Source organism: Notolepis coatsorum (genome assembly GCF_963971535.1).
Source record: "Notolepis coatsorum genome assembly, chromosome: 2".
NCBI lineage: Eukaryota > Metazoa > Chordata > Actinopteri > Aulopiformes > Paralepididae > Notolepis > Notolepis coatsorum.
In genome coordinates this window covers 46,796,227-46,823,058 of record NC_140166.1, presented here as the reverse complement: position 1 = coordinate 46,823,058, position 26,832 = coordinate 46,796,227, and the positions used below count along the sequence as shown (strand labels likewise).

The 26,832-nt window shown below is 41.2% G+C and overlaps 1 protein-coding gene across 1 annotated transcript in view; it reads right to left on the bottom strand.

The window, feature by feature from the left end:
• The window catches only part of zmat4a (zinc finger, matrin-type 4a), a gene marked incomplete at both ends in the record, with an annotated part of 244,472 nt that overhangs the window by 43,223 nt on the left and 174,417 nt on the right, over nucleotides 1-26,832 (bottom strand). The window contains one exon of the mRNA XM_084337929.1: nucleotides 7,405-7,626. Coding sequence (XP_084194055.1) covers nucleotides 7,405-7,626 — 222 coding nt within the window. The remainder of the gene's footprint in view (nucleotides 1-7,404; nucleotides 7,627-26,832) is intronic.

Below are 26,832 nucleotides of genomic sequence, written 5' to 3'. Positions count from 1 at the left end.
GGACATTTGAAAAAGGAAAGTTGAATGAAGTATATTCTGCCCAGTATATAGTTCTAGTCCTAAATCCTTATTATAGGCCCATAAAACTATGACAAATTGATGGATAAGTATTTCATACTTACATACATCTTGTCTAGCACAGTCTCTGGAGCGTAACAGTAAGAAGCATTTTGTATAAAAGTATTCTGTACTTCTGTATGACAACTATTAAAGAAACTTGAAACTTGAAACTTGGATATTAGTGGCAACAAGCCCAGAATAACGACAGACTCTTACACTCACCGATAAGGAATAAACCAAACCCCCCAGAGTCTGGTTTTGCAAGTCCACCACCGGTTAGAAGGAAGGAACTCAGACAAATAGAAGAAAGGAAGACAAATAATGGTGATGAGGGGAAAAAAAGGACTAAAAAACTAAAGAACCCAATGAGCCCATGCAAATTGGAGTGAAACTAATTGGCAATTTAGAAGATGGTGTTTTAAGAGACTAATTTGAAGCATGAATAGGAAATTAGGAAATAGATGGCATGCAACTCAGAGCTGTGTGAAGAACCAGTTAAATGTGTGAACTGTGGAGGTGAACATGAGGTGAGGTCTCTTGAATGCCCAAGGGAAGTTCAGGAGAAATTGAGGAGAACAAAATCTGAGTAATTGATAATGTGAAGAAGGGAAGAAGGGAACAAGAGGAGTATACCTGGATGGAGAAAAGACGGTTCTTAGCATTTCTAGCCATGGTGATTAACTATACAGGGGAAGTGACTTCATTCATTGCTAGGATTTTAGATCATGAATTCCGTGTGAAATAGGGCTGCAACGATGAGTCAATGACCAAAGTCATAACATGTGCAACATATCATCACGTTCAAAATATAAATAATGACATATAAATATATATATATATAGTGTGGAGTGGAGAGATAACACCTAATACATACAATAACACATGGAGATATACTAAAAAGCTAACGACAAGCCACAACTAGAATACCTACCTATTGCCCCCCGCCCACACCACCCACACTCTCTGTGTATATATCTCTCTCTCTCTCTGTCTCTCTCTCTCTGTGTCTCTCTCTCTCTCACTCACTCACTCACTCACTCACTCACTCACTCACTCACTCACTCACTCACTCACTCACTCACTCACTCACTCACTCACTCACTCACTCACTCACTCACTCACTCACTCACTCACTCACTCACTCACTCACTCTCTCTCTCTCTCTCTCTCTCTCTCTCTCTCTCTCTCTCTCTCTCTCTCTCTCTCTCTCTCTCTCTCTCTCTCTCTCTCTCTCTCTCTCTCTCTCTCTCAGTGTATAAGGAGGAATTGGTGCTAGATTGGGGGGGTTAGAAGGGGCCGTCTCTTGGAGCGAGATCAAATTAATGAAAGTTTACGGTATATAGAACGGACATTCATACACAGCAATGTGCCTCCGAACAAGGTGTGATAAACACGAAGCGATATATTTTCCTTGGCATGAAACAGGTATAGTAGAGGTATAGTAATCAAACCATTAGGGACTTGCATATCCTGCACCTCTCTATTCATTATTCAATATCTACAAGTTTTACCCTGAGGGATGATTTACAATAAGGTGCTAAAAACGGAAAAGTAGGATACTAACATTATTGACGCTAGAACTCCCAAAATAGTGTTGGCATACAAAAAGAAGGTAGAACAGCTGTAGTTTACATAGCTTGCAACTTTGTCTTGAGGTTCCACAAGTTGACCAAAATCCGAAGTATTTCCAAACGCGCCTTTTAGACAGTGATTAGCTCAGAGTGCAAATCACTGTCTTCGCGAGTTGGGGTTTTAATTATCTGCCATCACGGCATGGTTGTTGTTGTTTTTACTGCTGGCACGTTCTTCAGCTCAATTAAAGTGACGTTGCGTGTCTCCTGTCCGTCATGCAGCGCATTCAGGCCCACGCGAGAAGTGGAGAGGAAGACAGCCGGGAGCTGTTTTTTCCCCCCAATCCCATATACATTTTACAATCGAATGTATGTTTTTTTTTTTTTATTTGACAGCCCTACTTAACAGTAACTGCACACTGCACAAATGTAACACGACGATGGTGGCGATAATACTCCACCTGGTTGCAATTTTGTCATTAAAAAGAAGAAGAAAAAGTATTTTTATAATTGTCTCGCTAGCTACTGTACTTCCATCAGCAGCCCACGGAAAAGGCACAGAGCGTTAAAGAAATTACATTTTAATTCCCTCCATTCCACTCCTTTTGTCAGCACCTTTTGTCTATCTATCTGTTGACAGGTTTCTCCAGGTCAACAGTTCCAAAACACAAGCCATGCTGATCGGTACCCCACACCAGGTCCGGTCAACCACCATCACCACCATCTCCTTCTCCGGTCAGGACATTCCCCTCTCCACCCTTGTCACCAACTTGGGCGTGAAAATGGACCCCTACCTCACATATGAAACACACATCAAACACCTCTGCAAGACCTCTTTCTTTCACCTCCGAAACATCACTAAACTCCGCCCCTCACTCACCCTGGCAGATTCCGAGAAACTCGTCCACGCTTTTGTTTCCTCCAGGCTCGACTATTGCAATGCACTCCTCATCAACTATCATTCAATATACTGAAAATATCCACCAGGGATGTTACATTCTATGCCTTGCTTTGCTTAGCCCTCCTCTATCATAACTGCTGTATCATAGATGTGAAGCACCACAGATAACAGAGCTTACATTACATAACACCTTGCCATGACTGTTCCTTGTGTCATCATTCCACACCACTTCATAGTCCATAGCCAGGCTGCTGCAGTTTACCAGGGCCCTCATTCATCAATGTGTGCGTAGAACATGTTCTATTTCCACACGTAAGCACGGAATGTAGAACTAGTGTACGCACAGGGAAGTCGGGATTCATCACACGTGCGTACGCAGGCTCTACGCACACCTGTCATGATGAATCCCACCTTGGCTCTGCGCCGAGGCTCGTGCACCCTTTCACGTATTTGCATACCAGAAACGCCCCGATTAACCATATACGGTAATGGAATACACCCATGAAATGTGGAAAAATGGACTAAGCCGAGGGAAGCGTGTCATGAGACAGGCTGACAGACGTGTACACTTACGGTGATGTCGGATATGATATCTATTAACCATTGCTGCCTGGGCAGCGCAAACACTAATAAATACCGCGCTGGAATATGACTGCCTTTTCCTGTGTTGTTTGATTAATACCCAGGGATTAAAGTTCTCCTCAATTTTATTCCAAATCGCGATGGATCTCCCGTCAATTTTCTACCTGCTGCATATGATTTCTAGAGGCATACTACAATCTATTTTGATGTCAGTATTGGGTAGCCTATATAAACAATAATAGAGAGCATATACAAAAACAATGAATCTCACTGCATGTATGATGTAGCCTGCCTTTCAATACATGAACTTGAATTCCATCATGTTTGTGTGCGGGACTCACAAGGCTGTTGTCACAATGGGTGGTACCGGTACAGTAATAATTACAGTCCACACAATATCACGATCCATGCCATAGCCTATGTTCTATTAGGACATGATCTGTGACGACAAATGTTCTAGAATGTTTGAAGATATCATACTCTGACAGCATGCCTATGATCAACAAAAACGCGAACTTGAATCCCATCATATACATAGTCTGTCCACTATCTGGTGTCATTGCAATGCGTTTTCTATTCTTTCTTATACAGTAAAAAGGGGGAAGAACACTATATTCATATGACTTGTATTCTGCTTACAGCTTCGAAATTCCACTTGTTTCGTTTAACGTAAAGCCTTTTAAATATAATCAAAACGTTCCCGTGTTTCTGCGGTCTGCGCAAAATAATAACGAGTTGAGCTTTATGATTTATGATGAATTGAAAATGGGGGACCCTGATGTAAACAAGACGAAAGTTGGTCTGCATCCCCAATTAACAATTGTATGTACTGAGCTGTACTGTACTGTACCCATTCTGCAATCTGTTAATAAACTTTTCAATCAATCAATCAATCAAGCTACGCGGAGCGCAGTCAGTCAGTAGCCTACACCCTGTATATTCCGATAACGCTATATAAACCATGCTGCATTCATTCTGAGAGAAAGATCTATTATTCCAAATGCTATTTATAGGGTTTTGACCATAATTACACTACTGTTGCTATTTTACAATGAACTATAATGAACTACGGTTCGTACAGAACATGCCAGTGCACAGAAGCTCATTTCCTTGTTGTAATAATATATTCTACCACTGGGCGCCAGGTACGCCTGGTCTGACCTGTGCGTAGATATAAGCACGGAGTCAAGTTCAAATAGAAATTGATTAATCCCACTCTTTGCTTAGAAATGATCGTACGCGAGGGCGGTTAGGTGGCCGAGCGGAGATTGCGTTCGTCACCAACCCCGGAGCTGTGAGCTGGATTCGCCTGTTCGAATCCAGCTCACAGCTCCGGGGTTGTCACCAGCTTGGCTGGCCGTCTGCACTAATACAATTGGCTGTATTAGAGGGTGGGAGAAGCTGGCGGGGTGGGTCCGGGTCGTTGTAAACAGCGACTCCTACAGTTCGGTCGGGGCGCCTGCTAAGCGCGGATAGGACTTGAGGGGGATAGTGTGATCCTCCCACACGCTACGCCCTCTCGATGAGAATCCGCGCTGCCAGGTGAAAAGAAGCTGTGATTGGCTGGACGTGTGTCGGAGGAAGCACGTGGTAGCCTCCACTCTCCCAGATGATCTGACTGTGGGGGGTAAGTGCGCAGCGACCAGGAAGGGACTGGGAATTGGCATACGACTAACATTGGAATGGGAGAAAAATCTGGGGAAAATGGAGGGGGAAAAAGATCAAAAAAAAAAAAAAAAAAAAAATCATCGTACGCACAGGGTAAGCACAGATCTGTGCGTAGAACACGTTGATGAATGAGGGCCCAGGACTTTTACTCAAGTATTCTGCTTTTCAATCCACTACACCTGCAAGTACTAGTTACTTTAGAGTTTGCAAATACATGCAAACGGTTCATACAAATCATGTATTTTTGACTTTGAAACAGCAAACTTAAAGAAGAAGCCACCAGAGTAATTATTATAAATGGACCATCAACCCTTTTAGCTTAGACGAGAGCAGGGCGGTAAAATTGGGACAGAATTTGCATGTGTTACAGTATGTGACTACAGTATGTGCCTACAGTATGTGACCATGTACACAAATAAAACATTTTAGGACAATGAGAAGATAATCTAGTAACTTAGGTCCAACAGCACCTAGAATTATAATAGGATCAGAGCTTGAAATCTTACGTGGATGTTCCTGATTAGCACAGAGCTGGATGGTATACCAGGAGATAATATATGGAAAGTTTGTTAATATTATTTATTTAGCAGATAACTAGCTTGCTCATAGGGATGGGTCATCAAAAGATTCAATTCAGCTTTTGTAATGTGGTTGTTAATAAATAAATTATACAGAGTGGATCCATGTAGCATGCATGACTAATAGACTGTAGTGAAATTGACTAGGCTGTGTCATTAAACAACACCTCCACTTGCAGCTTGCAGCTGTTACGGCCTGGCTGTTTGCACTGTTGTTATTATTCCTAGGCTCAGTAGCTGACTGCAATGTAATCTCATGGAAAGCTTGTGACTGAATAAAAATCTTGTCTAGTATGGATTATGTGGACCTGAGGTGTCCTACCGTGGCACCCTGTCCACAAGGTTGAATCGTAAAAAGAGAATTTTTTCTATTAACACATTAACTGCCACACTTATATCCATCAATGTTTGATCTCTGCCACCACTCTAAGTCTATGGAGATGTTCACCTTCTTTGCATGGCTATAACTTTTTAAATTGTATTGCTAAATTTACATTACTATGGCCCATTCAACATCGATTATCTATCGTTCAGGATGTAGGAACGATTTTCTTTTTCATTCACACATTCATACAAAAATACCGTCTAGAATATAAATATGTTTTTATCGTTTTCTGCAGTAATTCCTAGAACGTGAGATATAGGCATAAATGCATATATAGATTATCAAATGCCATTTGTTGCCGATACACGCTATATAAAACATTTCAACTGTACATGGTCCTAAACGTTATGACTGATCATGCGCGGGTGAACGGAGGGGGGGGGGGGGGGGGGGGGGTAGTTTATAGTTCCGTGATCGTCATTAAATGATTTATGTAGTATGGGTGATATATAGATCAGAGCAGTTTGTATCGATAATAATAATCAAAAACGTTGAAACTCACATCAGTCTCCTCTTACCGTTGGGCGATGATACTGGAGCAAACAGATCCCAGTTATTCGATGGGGATCGAGGCGATCCATTTCCGGTTTGTATAATACTAATACACGCCCAAATCATGTCGATTATTGAGTTATGGCATCCTGTGTGTCCCCTGTGTGTCCCCCTCCTGTGTGTCCCCCTCCTGTGTGTCCCCATCCTGTGTGTCCCCCTCCTGTGTGTCCCCATCCTGTGTGTCCCCCTCCTGTGTGTCCCCTTCCTGTGTGTCCCCCGCTAGTGACATTTAGCCGCCCCTAACATGAGATTAGAGAACCGCTGGTTCATCTTGTATACTGTGTATACACTTCATCAGAGCATATATTTTGAATTTTGCATTTCTAGATTATATATTGCATATATTTAGAATTTAGTTTTTTTATTAATATATATATTAAAGGCCTATAAATATAACTGAGAGGGCATACATACCCTCATCTCACACCTTGTTGCCCATTATGCACATGTCCAGAGTTAATTATATTGTTATATTGTTTACACTGCCCTTTTATTCTACTTACATTTTTACTTCTCCACTGTCCTATAATTCTGTTGACCTGTACCATGTCTTCTACTACCTGTACCTCCCCTCCCCCCTCCCCCATGCTGCTATGATGACTGCATTTCCCCAAGGGGATCAATAAAGGAATATCTTATCTTATCTTCTTCCACAGCTGTAGCCTACTGAGTTCTGTCTGTAGGCTACTCGGCCAGCCCAGGGCCTCCCTCTGTACCTTTCATCACACCCATTACACGTTCGGACCTTCGTTCGTTACGTTGGCATTCAAATTCTAAATCAACATTTTAATTTTTAATTTTTAATAATAAAAAAAAATCTTTTTTTATTTCTTTTTTTTATATATATATTTTTATGTGTCTATTCATTCTGTTTAAACCAATGGGGTTTTCCTTCACAGTTGCAGATAAAGATTAGGCTATACTAATATTATAGTATTAAAACTGATGAGTTATATTCATTAAAGAAAGTTGATTTAATAAAAAAAAAAAATTTAATCAGATTAATCACTTTATTCAAATTGAGGATTTAGTTTGAGAATATTTATAAAAAAAATAAACATACAATTTTTTATTTTTTTTTATTATTAAAAACTCAAACGTACGTACCTTTCACTTCACCCATGTCCAGGGTCTTGCCCAGCTGCTCCAGGAGGTCGGCTCGCGCCGCGTTCTTCTTGTGTTTCTTGCCGTCGTAGTGTTGCTGCGCCATGCCCGGGTTGTTGAACCAGGCGTTGCATAGCTGGCAGTAGCGGTCGGAGTCCCTCCGCTGCCGCGGGGAGGTCACGGGGGTCGTTTCCGGGGAGCTCTTCACGGGGCTGGCTGCCACATCTGAGAGGGTGAAAAAAAGAACAAGATTTTTTTTTAATTTAAAATTTATTTATCCAGGCAAGCAATTAAGAACTAATTCTTATATACAAAAGCAGCCTGTCCAAAAAGCAAAGGCCTTTTGTGGGAAGGGGGGGGGGGGGTGGGAGGCTGTAACAAAAACAAGGTTATGTACATGCATACAAGTAATAATAATAATAATAACTTTATTTGTATAGCACTTTTCATACAGAGGTTGCAGTTCAAAGTGCTTCACAACAGTAAAAAATACAGGCATAAGCGAGCATACATTTTTTTAAATGTAAATACAAAGAGATAGAGAGGTAGCAAGGTTAGGCTAATCACAGTTCTTCAGCAATACAAACAATAAAATAGAATAGATTAGATAGAGTAAAAAAGTGCGGTTTGATTCAGTTTAAAATAGGCAAAAAATAATAAGATAGAACGGACAGTAAAAAGTGTGATAAGATTGTTAAAATATATAACAACAGAGCAGTGTATCGCTCTTAGTACTTTGAGTCTCTTTACAAAGTTCTAACATACAACAGAGCATCGCTCTAACATACATACTCTTAAAATTACAGTGCATACAGTAGGAGGTAGTGAGATAAAATTAGCATAGAAGTAAATAAAATACAAAATGAGAGTAGCAATAGTATACAAGGACAACAATAAATAAGGGAGAGAGAAGGAAAGAGAGAGAGGGAAAAAAAGAAAGGGAAAAAGAGAAAGGAAGAGTGAGAACCAGAGGGAGAGAGAGGGAGAGCGAGAACCAGAGGGAGAGAGAGAGAAGAAAGGGGGAGAGGGAGGGAGGTAGGTGAGGGGGCTTAGGGGAAGGAGAGAAGATGGAGTTTTTGTATTTAAAAAAAAATACCCTTGATTATAGGTTAGACCGTTTGGGGTCAGTAATACAACAGGCCTAGATATCAAACTGTGGTGACTGAAGCAGGGCTTTGTAGCTGGGAGACAGGAAACAATGTAAGGACTAATGAGCAGCAATCAGTGGCGATGCGTCAGTGTGACTACAGCCGCGCTCGTGAAGCCCTCGGTAATAACAAGCTGTTATCCCCCATCAAACGGCCGAAGAAGAAGAGACAACATTTTTACTTGGCAAACAGAATAAAGAGCGTTGCTCTTCTCACCGCCATGCCTTCATGCATGGATGCTGCGATTAAACCAGAGCAAAGCGTCCCATAGCTCTCAGTAGTTTCCCCTACACAAGACCACGGCTATCAAGTTAATCAGTCGCTGTGTACTTTGCATTTCACTTACAATACAATTCACTTAAAAAAAAATCTGATCCAATATTTATGGTTTAAAATTAAAACCAATTTCCGACAATTAGTTACACTTTAGATAGAAAAAACGATATTTCTTGATTCAGAAAAACTTTATCATGGATGAACAAAACGTTCAATGCGAATGGTTGATTTGAATTTCAAGGACTTTTTAAGCACCTTGTGCAAACCCTGTAGAAGGAATCAGATCCTCTTGTGTGCGACCGGGCTGGGCGGTATTTTGGCTCGGCTCTGTGTGGAGACTAGTTTTGTTCTTCGACCACTCTGAATAAAAATTACATACTATTGATGCAAACATGATGTATTTATAAAGTGTACAGTACACTGTACACCACAACATCACTCTCCTGTTCTGCCCTACAAACGCTAACCACAGTAACTACAATATTGGTAAAAATGTAGTGTTATGTGACTGAAGTTGAACCTTTGGATATCTGTTTTTATCTAGAGACAAAATCTGGTTCAGTCTTGTTCTGTTCTAGAGAAATAGGGTGTACAAATTGCAGCAACTAACTACAGAATACAACCAAAACCATAGGCAAACTGCAGTGTAATTGCATTTGCAGTAGTACAGTAGTAATAATAGTTTGGTTCTTGTTCTGAAGGTCCAGATTAATACTGAAAGTCTGCGTTTATTATTTTGTATAACTTGTATATTGTTTATATATATAAGATATATATCCAACGGCATCCGTTTGCATCATAGTATTCTCCGCTCGCCTCATTGGATGACGCCCTTGACATTGGAGGCGCCACTAGACGAGCCCCTCCAGACAGAGTTCAAAGACACGTCCGGGCAAGTTCAGACATGCCCATAGCAGGCGCATTGATTCCGGACAGGTAAATCGGCTGCGCTCTAGAAATCAGTCTGAGTATATATATTGTAGATGGCGCAAGCAGCCGCAGAGTGAACAGTGAGCAGTAACCTAACAGCAGTGGAAGTAACGAGTCGGCAGTATCAGAACAGGAGAAGCAGTAGAGCGAGATTGTAATACGTTCGGTACAGTTGTACACAGACCTACCAGCGGTGTATCGTTACGGATAGCTAGTAGCTACTTAGATACGACCATAATATTGTAGAGCCATTATTGGCGCAGTATAGTGACTTGTGTAAGCGAAGTAACGTGGAGAAACGTATAGTTAAAACCATCGGCGTTTGGATCTAACTACTCCCTGAAGACCGTCATCGGGCTAGCTTCCAGTACAAACGAAGCTAGCTAGCTACCATCTATGCCATCGGGCTTTGGATTAAGAGCTATTAACCCTGCCATCGGGCACTAGGATTACAAGGACCGGTTCCGTACAAGACCCATTTTCTTCCAGTGACGACAGGATTATCCGACCATTCTTCAATTCCTCCGGAGCTGGGAGCTCCAGAGGAGAATCATCGTCTCCAGCTACCCCCCTTGCTTTGCCCTGTATCACCTCCTCTCACTCCCTGCAGAGCTCCGGTCGAGTATTCTTAACCTAGGAAATATTCATTCCCCCTGACTTTGATACTCTGACATTCTACTATTAAAAGAGCAACGTGATAATTCAGTTGTATATTGATATGACGATTAAAATACTGTAAACTTGATATCCTTGTCCCCGTGCCGTCAATTGAGTGTCTGCCATATTTATCTAACTGTACTGTCTGGCAAGTAATAATATTTAGTAGTGGTTTAATCTAAACAATCTTTTACTACAGTTCTCCTTGAAAAGCTAACACTAGCTAGCTTGTGAGACTAGTCAGTGCATCAGAGTTCCATTAGCGGACGCGGTGCACAGGCATCTCTCTCTCTCTCTCTCTCTCTCTCTCTCTCTCTCTCTCTCTCTCTCTCTCTCTCTCTCTCTCTCTCTCTCTCTCTCTCTCTCTCTCTCTCTCTCTCTCTCTCTCTCTCTCTCTCTCTCTCTCTCTCTCTCTACCTCTACAGTACCTCTGGCTGACTCATCCTCCCTTAATTCGCCACAGGTCCTTGAGCTTCCATGAATAAATGTGTGTATTTTAGAGGTTTGCTTACTGGCAGCAGATAGTACAAAACATTGACCAGATGTTCCTACTTAATAACACAATGGCGTCAAGTCATAATTTATATAATCTCAGTTTGATAACATAACACATATATACACATAACACATACAGTATGTAACTCAATGTATACCTTGTATACATTTGTTGTTATCGACAAATGTGCATGCTTGTGTGAATTTATGTGTGCCATTATTACTGTCAATGTAATGATTGTGGAATATTTGTATAATGAGGCTGTGGCTGTATGTGTGTCACCTGAATTTCCCCAAGGGGATTAATAAAGTTCATCCTTATCCTTACCTACCTACTGCTTTCATTGTCTACAACTGTCCTACAATGTAATCATAGTAATCATAATATTCACAACTATCTATCAAAACAGATTTCCTCATACTGAAAAAAGCATTCATATCCTTTGCATTGCCTATATAACTATACATTCTTGTCATTTCCGTGGTCTATTTACATGCAATTTGCATGTTTCTATGGTCAAAAAGCACTTAGTCACAGCTGTACAGGCGGTGTGACTCAATAGTCAGGCTTAGTCAGCCTCAACACAGTTTTGGCTCTTTAACCGTCTGTAGTGTGGGCGTGAAAGGGTTAACCTTCTGTATTGTGGCAGTGAAAGGGTTAACCATTTGGTAGTGTGGCAGTGAAAGGGTTAAATGAAAATGAACTGCTTTTCCCCTGCTGCACTTCCTGTGACACGGAATTCAGATCAAAGTGTAAAAATTTACATTGCAGATCAGATCCAGCAATTGCATATATCTTATTTCTCATCTAAAATGTTGTCAGAAATATATTTTAGTCAAACGTTTAGGTGGAAAAAGACAAGGTAAAGAGTTTACTTGTAAAATGGAGAAACATAAATTATAGGAGTCAGACCAGAGCATATTGCTGTTGTTTTTTATTGCAAGAGTGAACAATAATACACATCAATAGACATAATATATGCAACCAGAGTAAACTATTGTGCTAACCCTTCTATCATGTTCTGGTCTGTGGGACTCATTATCATTGTTTACTAAAACTTTTTTTTTAACCTGACACTTTATTTGTGGAAGAACGAATAAACATGATTTATTCCATTCATGTCTTGATTATAATGGATTATCTTTTGCGAAAATCCCACAAGAGTTAAATAGTGACGTGAAGGCTAAAGGCTGGACTAAAAACTAGGTATTCTAGGAAGAAAGGCAGGGAGCAGAGCTGTATAGTTTTACTCCATCAAGGCTGTTTTGGCACTTCTGGCACAAAACCTGATAACAAAAGCCCCTGGTTTAGACAGCATCTAATTCAGGCAATTAACTGCTGGAGCAGAAAAAGGAAATTACAGAATGTGAAATGTGGAATTAAGTGGCTGCAGGAGGGTATATATATATATATATCATTGATGTGAGATGATGCCAATGGAGCCAAATAACAGGAGAAGCTAATTATTAATTCCAAGAGGAAGAGATAACGTCATCAGTCTTCCTAGCTGCTCAAACAGAAATGCCGATTCAAACAATCTCTCTATAATTGCAACTCTCCTCCACATAATGGAACAGCATTGGTCCTGTTATTAATCAATCAATCAATTGCTCATGACATTTAAAATGGCGTTTTTTTGGTGATGTATGTACATCATTTCATTTAGCATACAATTAACCCTTTCACTGCCACACGACAGCAGGTTAACCCTTTCACTGCCGCACTACAGAAGGTTAACCCTTTACCACTACCGACGGGTAACCGTCGGTATTGTGATAGTAAAGGGTTAACCTTCTGTAGTGCGGCAGTGAAAGGGTTAACTCATGTGTTGGTAGTTAGCAGGTTTAATTAGTTAATTAGGTTTAGTTAGTAGAGCAGGTTTAACTTGTGTGTTGGTAGTTAGTAGAGCAGGTTTAACTCGTGTGTTGGTAGTTAGTAGAGCAGGTTTAACTCATGTGTTGGTAGTTAGTAGAACAGGTTTAACTCATGTGTTGGTAGTTAGTAGAGCAGGTTTAACTCATGTGTTGGTAGTTAGTAGAGCAGGTTTAACTCGTGTGTTGGTAGTTAGTAGAGCAGGTTTAACTCATGTGTTGGTAGTTAGTGGAGCAGGTTTAACTCATGTGTTGGTAGTTAGTAGAGCAGGTTTAACTCATGTGTTGGTAGTTAGTAGAGCAGGTTTAACTCATGTGTTGGTAGTTAGTAGAGCAGGTTTAACTCATGTGTTGGTAGTTAGTAGAGCAGGTTTAACTTGTGTGTTGGTAGTTAGTAGAGCAGGTTTAACTCATGTGTTGGTAGTTAGTAGAGCAGGTTTAACTCATGTGTTGGTAGTTAGTAGAGCAGGTTTAACTCATGTGTTGGTAGTTAGTAGAGCAGGTTTAACTCGTGTGTTGGTAGTTAGTAGAGCAGGTTTAACTCATGTGTTGGTAGTTAGTGGAGCAGGTTTAACTCATGTGTTGGTAGTTAGTAGAGCAGGTTTAACTCATGTGTTGGTAGTTAGTAGAGCAGGTTTAACTCATGTGTTGGTAGTTAGTAGAGCAGGTTTAACTCATGTGTTGGTAGTTAGTAGAGCAGGTTTAACTCATGTGTTGGTAGTTAGTAGAGCAGGTTTAACTCATGTGTTGGTAGTTAGTAGAGCAGGTTTAACTCGTGTGTTGGTAGTTAGTAGGTTTAACTTGTGTGTTGGTAGTTAGTAGGTTTAACTCGTGTGTTGGTAGTTAGTAGAGCAGGTTTAACTCATGTGTTGGTAGTTAGTAGGTTTAACTCATGTGTTGGTAGTTAGTAGAGCAGGTTTAACTCATGTGTTGGTAGTTAGTAGGTTTAACTCATGTGTTGGTAGTTAGTAGAGCAGGTTTAACTCGTGTGTTGGTAGTTAGTAGAGCAGGTTTAACTCATGTGTTGGTAGTTAGTAGAGCAGGTTTAACTCATGTGTTGGTAGTTAGTAGAGCAGGTTTAACTCGTGTGTTGGTAGTTAGTAGAGCAGGTTTAACTCATGTGTTGGTAGTTAGTAGAGCAGGTTTAACTCATGTGTTGGTAGTTAGTAGAGCAGGTTTAACTCATGTGTTGGTAGTTAGTAGAGCAGGTTTAACTCATGTGTTGGTAGTTAGTAGAGCAGGTTTAACTCATGTGTTGGTAGTTAGTAGAGCAGGTTTAACTCATGTGTTGGTAGTTAGTAGAGCAGGTTTAACTCGTGTGTTGGTAGTTAGTAGAGCAGGTTTAACTCATGTGTTGGTAGTTAGTAGAGCAGGTTTAACTCGTGTGTTGGTAGTTAGTAGAGCAGGTTTAACTCATGTGTTGGTAGTTAGTAGAGCAGGTTTAACTCGTGTGTTGGTAGTTAGTAGAGCAGGTTTAACTCGTGTGTTGGTAGTTAGTAGAGCAGGTTTAACTCATGTGTTGGTAGTTAGTAGAGCAGGTTTAACTCATGTGTTGGTAGTTAGTAGAGCAGGTTTAACTCATGTGTTGGTAGTTAGTAGAGCAGGTTTAACTCATGTGTTGGTAGTTAGTAGAGCAGGTTTAACTCGTGTGTTGGTAGTTAGTAGGTTTAACTCGTGTGTTGGTAGTTAGTAGGTTTAACTCGTGTGTTGGTAGTTAGTAGAGCAGGTTTAACTCATGTGTTTGTAGTTAGTAGAGCAGGTTTAACTCATGTGTTGGTAGTTAGTAGAGCAGGTTTAACTCATGTGTTGGTAGTTAGTAGGTTTAACTCATGTGTTGGTAGTTAGTAGAGCAGGTTTAACTCATGTGTTGGTAGTTAGTAGAGCAGGTTTAACTCATGTGTTGGTAGTTAGTGGAGCAGGTTTAACTCATGTGTTGGTAGTTAGTAGAGCAGGTTTAACTCATGTGTTGGTAGTTAGTAGAGCAGGTTTAACTCATGTGTTGGTAGTTAGTAGGTTTAACTCATGTGTTGGTAGTTAGTAGAGCAGGTTTAACTCATGTGTTGGTAGTTAGTAGAGCAGGTTTAACTCATGTGTTGGTAGTTAGTAGAGCAGGTTTAACTCGTGTGTTGGTAGTTAGTAGAGCATGTTTAACTCATGTGTTGGTAGTTAGTAGAGCAGGTTTAACTCATGTGTTGGTAGTTAGTAGAGCAGGTTTAACTCATGTGTTGGTAGTTAGCAGGTTTAACTCATGTGTTGGTAGTTAGTAGAGCAGGTTTAACTCATGTGTTGGTAGTTAGTAGAGCAGGTTTAACTCATGTGTTGGTAGTTAGTAGAGCAGGTTTAACTCATGTGTTGGTAGTTAGTAGAGCAGGTTTAACTCATGTGTTGGTAGTTAGTAGAGCAGGTTTAACTCATGTGTTGGTAGTTAGTAGAGCAGGTTTAACTCATGTGTTGGTAGTTAGTAGAGCAGGTTTAACTCATGTGTTTGTAGTTAGTAGAACAGGTTTAACTCGTGTGTTGGTAGTTAGTAGGTTTAACTCGTGTGTTGGTAGTTAGTAGAGCAGGTTTAACTCATGTGTTGGTAGTTAGTAGAGCAGGTTTAACTCGTGTGTTGGTAGTTAGTAGAGCAGGTTTAACTCATGTGTTGGTAGTTAGTAGAGCAGGTTTAACTCATGTGTTGGTAGTTAGTAGGTTTAACTCATGTGTTGGTAGTTAGTAGAGCAGGTTTAACTCGTGTGTTGGTAGTTAGTAGAGCAGGTTTAACTCATGTGTTGGTAGTTAGTAGAGCAGGTTTAACTCATGTGTTGGTAGTTAGTAGAGCAGGTTTAACTCATGTGTTGGTAGTTAGTAGAGCAGGTTTAACTCATGTGTTGGTAGTTAGTAGAGCAGGTTTAACTCATGTGTTGGTAGTTAGTAGAGCAGGTTTAACTCATGTGTTGGTAGTTAGTAGAGCAGGTTTAACTCGTGTGTTGGTAGTTAGTAGAGCAGGTTTAACTCATGTGTTGGTAGTTAGTAGAGCAGGTTTAACTTATGTGTTGGTAGTTAGTAGAGCAGGTTTAACTCATGTGTTGGTAGTTAGTAGAGCAGGTTTAACTCATGTGTTGGTAGTTAGTAGAGCAGGTTTAACTCATGTGTTGGTAGTTAGTAGAGCAGGTTTAACTCGTGTGTTGGTAGTTAGTAGGTTTAACTCGTGTGTTGGTAGTTAGTAGGTTTAACTCGTGTGTTGGTAGTTAGTAGAGCAGGTTTAACTCATGTGTTGGTAGTTAGTAGGTTTAACTCATGTGTTGGTAGTTAGTAGAGCAGGTTTAACTCATGTGTTGGTAGTTAGTAGAGCAGGTTTAACTCATGTGTTGGTAGTTAGTGGAGCAGGTTTAACTCATGTGTTGGTAGTTAGTAGAGCAGGTTTAACTCATGTGTTGGTAGTTAGTAGAGCAGGTTTAACTCATGTGTTGGTAGTTAGTAGGTTTAACTCATGTGTTGGTAGTTAGTAGAGCAGGTTTAACTCATGTGTTGGTAGTTAGTAGAGCAGGTTTAACTCATGGGTTGGTAGTTAGTAGAGCAGGTTTAACTCGTGTGTTGGTAGTTAGTATAGCAGGTTTAACTCATGTGTTGGTAGTTAGTAGAGCAGGTTTAACTCATGTGTTGGTAGTTAGTAGAGCAGGTTTAACTCATGTGTTGGTAGTTAGCAGGTTTAACTCATGTGTTGGTAGTTAGTAGAGCAGGTTTAACTCATGTGTTGGTAGTTAGTAGAGCAGGTTTAACTCATGTGTTGGTAGTTAGTAGAGCAGGTTTAACTCGTGTGTTGGTAGTTAGTAGAGCAGGTTTAACTCATGTGTTGGTAGTTAGTAGAGCAGGTTTAACTCATGTGTTGGTAGTTAGTAGAGCAGGTTTAACTCATGTGTTGGTAGTTAGTAGAGCAGGTTTAACTCATGTGTTGGTAGTTAGTAGAGCAGGTTTAACTCATGTGTTGGTAGTTAGTAGAGCAGGTTTAACTCATGTGTTGGTAGTTAGTAGAGCAGGTTTAACTCATGTGTTTGTAGTTAGTAGAACAGGTTTAACTCGTGTGTTGGTAGTTAGTAGGTTTAACTCGTGTGTTGGTAGTTAGTAGAGCAGGTTTAACTCATGTGTTGGTAGTTAGTAGAGCAGGTTTAACTCGTGTGTTGGTAGTTAGTAGAGCAGGTTTAACTCATGTGTTGGTAGTTAGTAGAGCAGGTTTAACTCATGTGTTGGTAGTTAGTAGGTTTAACTCATGTGTTGGTAGTTAGTAGAGCAGGTTTAACTCGTGTGTTGGTAGTTAGTAGAGCAGGTTTAACTCATGTGTTGGTAGTTAGTAGAGCAGGTTTAACTCATGTGTTGGTAGTTAGTAGAGCAGGTTTAACTCATGTGTTGGTAGTTAGTAGAGCAGGTTTAACTCATGTGTTGGTAGTTAGTAGAGCAGGTTTAACTCATGTGTTGGTAGTTAGTAGAGCAGGTTTAACTCATGTGTTGGTAGTTAGTAGAGCAGGTTTAACTCATGTGTTGGTAGTTAGTAGAGCAGGTTTAACTCGTGTGTTGGTAGTTAGTAGAGCAGGTTTAACTCATGTGTTGGTAGTTAGTAGAGCAGGTTTACCTCATGTGTTGGTAGTTAGTAGAGCAGGTTTAACTCATGTGTTGGTAGTTAGTAGAGCAGGTTTAACTCATGTGTTGGTAGTTAGTAGAGCAGGTTTAACTCGTGTGTTGGTAGTTAGTAGGTTTAACTCGTGTGTTGGTAGTTAGTAGGTTTAACTCGTGTGTTGGTAGTTAGTAGAGCAGGTTTAACTCATGTGTTGGTAGTTAGTAGGTTTAACTCATGTGTTGGTAGTTAGTAGAGCAGGTTTAACTCATGTGTTGGTAGTTAGTAGAGCAGGTTTAACTCATGTGTTGGTAGTTAGTGGAGCAGGTTTAACTCATGTGTTGGTAGTTAGTAGAGCAGGTTTAACTCATATGTTGGTAGTTAGTAGAGCAGGTTTAACTCATGTGTTGGTAGTTAGTAGGTTTAACTCATGTGTTGGTAGTTAGTAGAGCAGGTTTAACTCATGTGTTGGTAGTTAGTAGGTTTAACTCATGTGTTGGTAGTTAGTAGAGCAGGTTTAACTCATGTGTTGGTAGTTAGTAGAGCAGGTTTAACTCATGTGTTGGTAGTTAGTAGAGCAGGTTTAACTCGTGTGTTGGTAGTTAGTATAGCAGGTTTAACTCATGTGTTGGTAGTTAGTAGAGCAGGTTTAACTCATGTGTTGGTAGTTAGTAGAGCAGGTTTAACTCATGTGTTGGTAGTTAGCAGGTTTAACTCATGTGTTGGTAGTTAGTAGAGCAGGTTTAACTCATGTGTTGGTAGTTAGTAGAGCAGGTTTAACTCATGTGTTGGTAGTTAGTAGAGCAGGTTTAACTCATGTGTTGGTAGTTAGTAGAGCAGGTTTAACTCATGTGTTGGTAGTTAGTAGAGCAGGTTTAACTCATGTGTTGGTAGTTAGTAGAGCAGGTTTAACTCATGTGTTGGTAGTTAGTAGAGCAGGTTTAACTCGTGTGTTGGTAGTTAGTAGAGCAGGTTTAACTCATGTGTTGGTAGTTAGTAGAGCAGGTTTACCTCATGTGTTGGTAGTTAGTAGAGCAGGTTTAACTCATGTGTTGGTAGTTAGTAGAGCAGGTTTAACTCATGTGTTGGTAGTTAGTAGAGCAGGTTTAACTCGTGTGTTGGTAGTTAGTAGGTTTAACTCGTGTGTTGGTAGTTAGTAGGTTTAACTCGTGTGTTGGTAGTTAGTAGAGCAGGTTTAACTCATGTGTTGGTAGTTAGTAGGTTTAACTCATGTGTTGGTAGTTAGTAGAGCAGGTTTAACTCATGTGTTGGTAGTTAGTAGAGCAGGTTTAACTCATGTGTTGGTAGTTAGTGGAGCAGGTTTAACTCATGTGTTGGTAGTTAGTAGAGCAGGTTTAACTCATGTGTTGGTAGTTAGTAGAGCAGGTTTAACTCATGTGTTGGTAGTTAGTAGGTTTAACTCATGTGTTGGTAGTTAGTAGAGCAGGTTTAACTCATGTGTTGGTAGTTAGTAGGTTTAACTCATGTGTTGGTAGTTAGTAGAGCAGGTTTAACTCATGTGTTGGTAGTTAGTAGAGCAGGTTTAACTCATGTGTTGGTAGTTAGTAGAGCAGGTTTAACTCGTGTGTTGGTAGTTAGTATAGCAGGTTTAACTCATGTGTTGGTAGTTAGTAGAGCAGGTTTAACTCATGTGTTGGTAGTTAGTAGAGCAGGTTTAACTCATGTGTTGGTAGTTAGCAGGTTTAACTCATGTGTTGGTAGTTAGTAGAGCAGGTTTAACTCATGTGTTGGTAGTTAGTAGAGCAGGTTTAACTCATGTGTTGGTAGTTAGTAGAGCAGGTTTAACTCATGTGTTGGTAGTTAGTAGAGCAGGTTTAACTCATGTGTTGGTAGTTAGTAGAGCAGGTTTAACTCATGTGTTGGTAGTTAGTAGAGCAGGTTTAACTCATGTGTTGGTAGTTAGTAGAGCAGGTTTAACTTATGTGTTGGTAGTTAGTAGAGCAGGTTTAACTTGTGTGTTGGTAGTTAGTAGAGCAGGTTTAACTCGTGTGTTGGTAGTTAGTAGAGCAGGTTTAACTCGTGTGTTGGTAGTTAGTAGAGCAGGTTTAACTCATGTGTTGGTAGTTAGTAGAGCAGGTTTAACTCATGTGTTGGTAGTTAGTAGAGCAGGTTTAACTCATGTGTTGGTAGTTAGTAGAGCAGGTTTAACTCATGTGTTGGTAGTTAGTAGAGCAGGTTTAACTCGTGTGTTGGTAGTTAGTAGGTTTAACTCGTGTGTTGGTAGTTAGTAGAGCAGGTTTAACTCATGTGTTGGTAGTTAGTAGGTTTAACTCATGTGTTGGTAGTTAGTAGAGCAGGTTTAACTTGTGTGTTGGTAGTTAGTAGAGCAGGTTTAACTCATGTGTTGGTAGTTAGTAGATTTAACTCATGTGTTGGTAGTTAGTAGAGCAGGTTTAACTTGTGTGTTGGTAGTTAGTAGAGCAGGTTTAACTTGTGTGTTGGTAGTTAGTAGAGCAGGTTTAACTCATGTGTTGGTAGTTAGTGGAGCAGGTTTAACTCATGTGTTGGTAGTTAGTAGAGCAGGTTTAACTCATGTGTTGGTAGTTAGTAGGTTTAACTCATGTGTTGGTAGTTAGTAGAGCAGGTTTAACTCATGTGTTGGTAGTTAGTAGAGCAGGTTTAACTCATGTGTTGGTAGTTAGTAGAGCAGGTTTAACTCATGTGTTGGTAGTTAGTAGAGCAGGTTTAACTCATGTGTTGGTAGTTAGCAGGTTTAACTCATGTGTTGGTAGTTATTAGAGCAGGTTTAACTCATGTGTTGGTAGTTAGTAGAGCAGGTTTAACTCATGTGTTGGTAGTTAGTAGAGCAGGTTTAACTCATGTGTTGGTAGTTAGTAGAGCAGGTTTAACTCATGTGTTGGTAGTTAGTAGAGCAGGTTTAACTTGTGTGTTGGTAGTTAGTAGGTTTAACTCGTGTGTTGGTAGTTAGTAGGTTTAACTCGTGTGTTGGTAGTTAGTAGAGCAGGTTTAACTCATGTGTTGGTAGTTAGTAGGTTTAACTCATGTGTTGGTAGTTAGTAGGTTTAACTCATGTGTTGGTAGTTAGTAGAGCAGGTTTAACTCATGTGTTGGTAGTTAGTAGGTTTAACTCATGTGTTGGTAGTTAGTAGAGCAGGTTTAACTCATGTGTTGGTAGTTAGTAGAGCAGGTTTAACTTGTGTGTTGGTAGTTAGTAGAGCAGGTTTAACTCGTGTGTTGGTAGTTAGTAGAGCAGGTTTAACTCATGTGTTGGTAGTTAGTAGAGCAGGTTTAACTCATGTGTTGGTAGTTAGTGGAGCAGGTTTAACTCATGTGTTGGTAGTTAGTAGGTTTAACTCATGTGTTGGTAGTTAGTAGAGCAGGTTTAACTCATGTGTTGGTAGTTAGTAGAGCAGGTTTAACTCGTGTGTTGGTAGTTAGTAGAGCAGGTTTAACTCATGTGTTGGTAGTTAGTAGAGCAGGTTTAACTCATGTGTTGGTAGTTAGCAGGTTTAACTCATGTGTTGGTAGTTAGTAGAGCAGGTTTAACTCATGTGTTGGTAGTTAGTAGAGCAGGTTTAACTCATGTGTTGGTAGTTAGTAGAGCAGGTTTAACTCGTGTGTTGGTAGTTAGTATAGCAGGTTTAACTCATGTGTTGGTAGTTAGTAGAGCAGGTTTAACTCATGTGTTGGTAGTTAGTAGAGCAGGTTTAACTCATGTGTTGGTAGTTAGCAGGTTTAACTCATGTGTTGGTAGTTAGTAGAGCAGGTTTAACTCATGTGTTGGTAGTTAGTAGAGCAGGTTTAACTCATGTGTTGGTAGTTAGTAGAGCAGGTTTAACTCATGTGTTGGTAGTTAGTAGAGCAGGTTTAACTCATGTGTTGGTAGTTAGTAGAGCAGGTTTAACTCATGTGTTGGTAGTTAGTAGAGCAGGTTTAACTCATGTGTTGGTAGTTAGTAGAGCAGGTTTAACTTATGTGTTGGTAGTTAGTAGAGCAGGTTTAACTTGTGTGTTGGTAGTTAGTAGAGCAGGTTTAACTCGTGTGTTGGTAGTTAGTAGAGCAGGTTTAACTCGTGTGTTGGTAGTTAGTAGAGCAGGTTTAACTCATGTGTTGGTAGTTAGTAGAGCAGGTTTAACTCATGTGTTGGTAGTTAGTAGAGCAGGTTTAACTCATGTGTTGGTAGTTAGTAGAGCAGGTTTAACTCATGTGTTGGTAGTTAGTAGAGCAGGTTTAACTCGTGTGTTGGTAGTTAGTAGGTTTAACTCGTGTGTTGGTAGTTAGTAGAGCAGGTTTAACTCATGTGTTGGTAGTTAGTAGGTTTAACTCATGTGTTGGTAGTTAGTAGAGCAGGTTTAACTTGTGTGTTGGTAGTTAGTAGAGCAGGTTTAACTCATGTGTTGGTAGTTAGTAGATTTAACTCATGTGTTGGTAGTTAGTAGAGCAGGTTTAACTTGTGTGTTGGTAGTTAGTAGAGCAGGTTTAACTTGTGTGTTGGTAGTTAGTAGAGCAGGTTTAACTCATGTGTTGGTAGTTAGTGGAGCAGGTTTAACTCATGTGTTGGTAGTTAGTAGAGCAGGTTTAACTCATGTGTTGGTAGTTAGTAGGTTTAACTCATGTGTTGGTAGTTAGTAGAGCAGGTTTAACTCATGTGTTGGTAGTTAGTAGAGCAGGTTTAACTCATGTGTTGGTAGTTAGTAGAGCAGGTTTAACTCATGTGTTGGTAGTTAGTAGAGCAGGTTTAACTCATGTGTTGGTAGTTAGCAGGTTTAACTCATGTGTTGGTAGTTATTAGAGCAGGTTTAACTCATGTGTTGGTAGTTAGTAGAGCAGGTTTAACTCATGTGTTGGTAGTTAGTAGAGCAGGTTTAACTCATGTGTTGGTAGTTAGTAGAGCAGGTTTAACTCATGTGTTGGTAGTTAGTAGAGCAGGTTTAACTTGTGTGTTGGTAGTTAGTAGGTTTAACTCGTGTGTTGGTAGTTAGTAGGTTTAACTCGTGTGTTGGTAGTTAGTAGAGCAGGTTTAACTCATGTGTTGGTAGTTAGTAGGTTTAACTCATGTGTTGGTAGTTAGTAGGTTTAACTCATGTGTTGGTAGTTAGTAGAGCAGGTTTAACTCATGTGTTGGTAGTTAGTAGGTTTAACTCATGTGTTGGTAGTTAGTAGAGCAGGTTTAACTCATGTGTTGGTAGTTAGTAGAGCAGGTTTAACTCGTGTGTTGGTAGTTAGTAGAGCAGGTTTAACTCGTGTGTTGGTAGTTAGTAGAGCAGGTTTAACTCATGTGTTGGTAGTTAGTAGAGCAGGTTTAACTCATGTGTTGGTAGTTAGTGGAGCAGGTTTAACTCATGTGTTGGTAGTTAGTAGGTTTAACTCATGTGTTGGTAGTTAGTAGAGCAGGTTTAACTCATGTGTTGGTAGTTAGTAGAGCAGGTTTAACTCGTGTGTTGGTAGTTAGTAGAGCAGGTTTAACTCATGTGTTGGTAGTTAGTAGAGCAGGTTTAACTCATGTGTTGGTAGTTAGCAGGTTTAACTCATGTGTTGGTAGTTATTAGAGCAGGTTTAACTCATGTGTTGGTAGTTAGTAGAGCAGGTTTAACTCATGTGTTGGTAGTTAGTAGAGCAGGTTTAACTCATGTGTTGGTAGTTAGTAGAGCAGGTTTAACTCATGTGTTGGTAGTTAGTAGAGCAGGTTTAACTCATGTGTTGGTAGTTAGTAGAGCAGGTTTAACTTGTGTGTTGGTAGTTAGTAGGTTTAACTTGTGTGTTGGTAGTTAGTAGGTTTAACTTGTGTGTTGGTAGTTAGTAGAGCAGGTTTAACTCATGTGTTGGTAGTTAGTAGGTTTAACTCATGTGTTGGTAGTTAGTAGGTTTAACTCGTGTGTTGGTAGTTAGTAGAGCAGGTTTAACTCATGTGTTGGTAGTTAGTAGGTTTAACTCATGTGTTGGTAGTTAGTAGAGCAGGTTTAACTCATGTGTTGGTAGTTAGTAGAGCAGGTTTAACTTGTGTGTTGGTAGTTAGTAGAGCAGGTTTAACTCGTGTGTTGGTAGTTAGTAGAGCAGGTTTAACTCATGTGTTGGTAGTTAGTAGAGCAGGTTTAACTCATGTGTTGGTAGTTAGTGGAGCAGGTTTAACTCATGTGTTGGAGTTAGTAGAGCAGGTTTAACTCATGTGTTGGTAGTTAGTAGAGCAGGTTTAACTCATGTGTTGGTAGTTAGTAGGTTTAACTCATGTGTTGGTAGTTAGTAGAGCAGGTTTAAATCATGTGTTGGTAGTTAGTAGAGCAGGTTTAACTCATGTGTTGGTAGTTAGTAGAGCAGGTTTAACTCGTGTGTTGGTAGTTAGTAGAGCAGGTTTAACTCATGTGTTGGTAGTTAGTAGAGCAGGTTTAACTCATGTGTTGGTAGTTAGTAGAGCAGGTTTAACTCATGTGTTGGTAGTTAGTGGAGCAGGTTTAACTCATGTGTTGGTAGTTAGTAGAGCAGGTTTAACTCATGTGTTGGTAGTTAGTAGGTTTAACTCATGTGTTGGTAGTTAGTAGAGCAGGTTTAACTCATGTGTTGGTAGTTAGTAGAGCAGGTTTAACTTGTGTGTTGGTAGTTAGCAGGTTTAACTCATGTGTTGGTAGTTAGTAGAGCATGTTTAACTCATGTGTTGGTAGTTAGTAGAGCAGGTTTAACTCATGTGTTGGTAGTTAGTAGAGCAGGTTTAACTCATGTGTTGGTAGTTAGTAGAGCAGGTTTAACTCATGTGTTGGTAGTTAGTAGAGCAGGTTTAACTCATGTGTTGGTAGTTAGCAGGTTTAACTCATGTGTTGGTAGTTAGCAGGTTTAACTCATGTGTTGGTAGTTAGTAGAGCAGGTTTAACTCATGTGTTGGTAGTTAGTAGAGCAGGTTTAACTCATGTGTTGGTAGTTAGTAGAGCAGGTTTAACTCGTGTGTTGGTAGTTAGTAGAGCAGGTTTAACTCATGTGTTGGTAGTTAGTAGAGCAGGTTTAACTCATGTGTTGGTAGTTAGTAGAGCAGGTTTAACTCATGTGTTGGTAGTTAGTAGAGCAGGTTTAACTCGTGTGTTGGTAGTGAGTAGAGCAGGTTTAACTCATGTGTTGGTAGTTAGTAGAGCAGGTTTAACTTGTGTGTTGGTAGTTAGTAGAACAGGTTTAACTCATGTGTTGGTAGTTAGTAGAGCAGGTTTAACTCATGTGTTGGTAGTTAGTAGAGCAGGTTTAACTCGTGTGTTGGTAGTTAGTAGAGCAGGTTTAACTCATGTGTTGGTAGTTAGTAGAGCAGGTTTAACTCATGTGTTGGTAGTTAGTAGAGTAGGTTTAACTCCTGTGTTGGTAGTTAGTAGAGCAGGTTTAACTCATGTGTTGGTAGTTAGCAGGTTTAACTCATGTGTTGGTAGTTAGTAGAGCAGGTTTAATCTGCTGTCGTGTGGCAGTGGAAGGGGTTAATAAAGCTACTATTTCATTAGACCACTGACGTTTGCCCTCAACATCCCAACTTGAAGCAAGGAATCCAGCCGGTGGACGAGCCCCTGCCTCTCTGGGTCACACTGACATACAGCCTCGTAGGGAGCGATCACAGTTGGTCCAGGCGACCATTCGCTGAATAATTTAAAAAGGCCAACGTCGCACCACTGCTTATAACCGGGGCAGAGAGTCAGGAAACATGGAAGAGTACAAGACAACAGTCTACACTCTGCGCAAGGCTGTCAAACTTGCTAAGAGGATGTATGCCGACAAGATGGAGGCACAAATGGCACAGAATGACACAAGAGGATTATGGCAGGGACTGAGGGCTATAACTGACTACAAAGTCAGCGCCCCCTCAATGGGGAGCGACGACGCCTCCCTAGCGGACCAGCTCAACATCTTCTACGCGCGGTTTGGTGCAAACAGTGGCACTGCTAGCCCAACGGCTAGTGACGCCACTGGTGCGCCGGCTGCTGTGGAGGGGGGGGGCATCCGCGGGGGGGCGGGGACGCTCTCTCATTGACGGTACACAGTGTGAGAAGAGCATTTATGCAGGTGAACACCAGGAAGGCTGCTGGCCCAGATGGAATAACAGGACGCATACTTAAGTCCTGTGCCAACCAGCTAGCCCCTGTGTTCACCGCCATATTTAATCAATCCCTGGCGGAGTCGGTGGTCCCTGCCTGCTTCAAGATGTCTACCATCATCCCTGTACCGAAGAAACCCTCCCCAACATGTCCAAATGACTACAGACCGGTGGCACTCACCTCTGTGGTCATGAAATGTTTTGAGAGGCTGGTCAAGGACCACATTTGTGCCTCCCTCCCCAGTGATATGGACCCTATGCAATTTGCATACAGGACAAACAGGTCCACTGACGACGCGGTCTCCCAGGTACTGCACAGCAGCACCCTCTCCCACCTTGACCGTCAGAAGGGGGGCTATGTGAGACTGTTGTTCATTGACTACAGCTCAGCGTTCAACACCATAGTCCCCACCAGACTGGTCGACAAGCTGATCGAGCTGGGTCTGAGCTCCGCCCTGAGCGCCTGGGTACTGGACTTTCTGAGTGAAAGACCCCAGGCGGTCAGCGTGGGGGGTCAGACCTCCAACACCATCACCCTGAGCATCGGGTCCCCCCAGGGCTGTGTTCTAAGCCCCCTGCTGTACTCACTCTACACACACGACTGTGTGGCCAAGTTCAGCTCCAACTCCATAGTGAAGTTCGCAGACGACACGGTGGTGGTGGGGCTGCTCTCGGACAACGACGAGAAGGTCTACCGGGAGGAGGTTGAGGTACTGGAACGCTGGTGCCAGGACAACAGCCTGCTCCTGAACATTGGTAAAACAAAGGAGCTGATCGTGGATTATAGGAGAGGACAGCAGGAGACACACACACCACTGATGATTAACGGGGCTACCGTGGACAGGGTGAGCAGCTTTAAGTACCTGGGGGTCCACATCTCAGAGGATCTGACATGGTCAACACACATAGACACAGTAGTAAAGAAGGCGAAACAGCGCCTCTACCACCTGAGACAGTTAAGGAAGTTCAGAGTATCGGGGAAGATACTCCAGTCCTTCTACTCAGGAGCTGTAGAGAGCATCTTGACCGGAAACATCACTGCCTGGTATGGAAACAGCACGGCACAAGACAAGAAGGCCCTACAGAGAGTGGTGCGCTCAGCCGAGCGTACCACGGGTATTGCACTACCTCCCCTGCAGGTTCTATACAACAAGAGGTGCAAATCCAGAGCCTGCAGGATAATGAAAGACCCTCACCACCCCAATAACAGCCTGTTCCAGCTGCTGAGGTCAGGCAGACGCCTGCAAACCCCAGCTACTAGGACAGAGCGGCTTAGGCTCAGCTTCTTCCCCCAGGCCATCAGAGCCCTGAACAATGAACATTGAGTGCCACAGAACACTGAACTATCCACACACAAGCACACATGAACACACACACGACACGCACGCTGTGCACGCTCACACACTAGCAGCCACTTAACACTT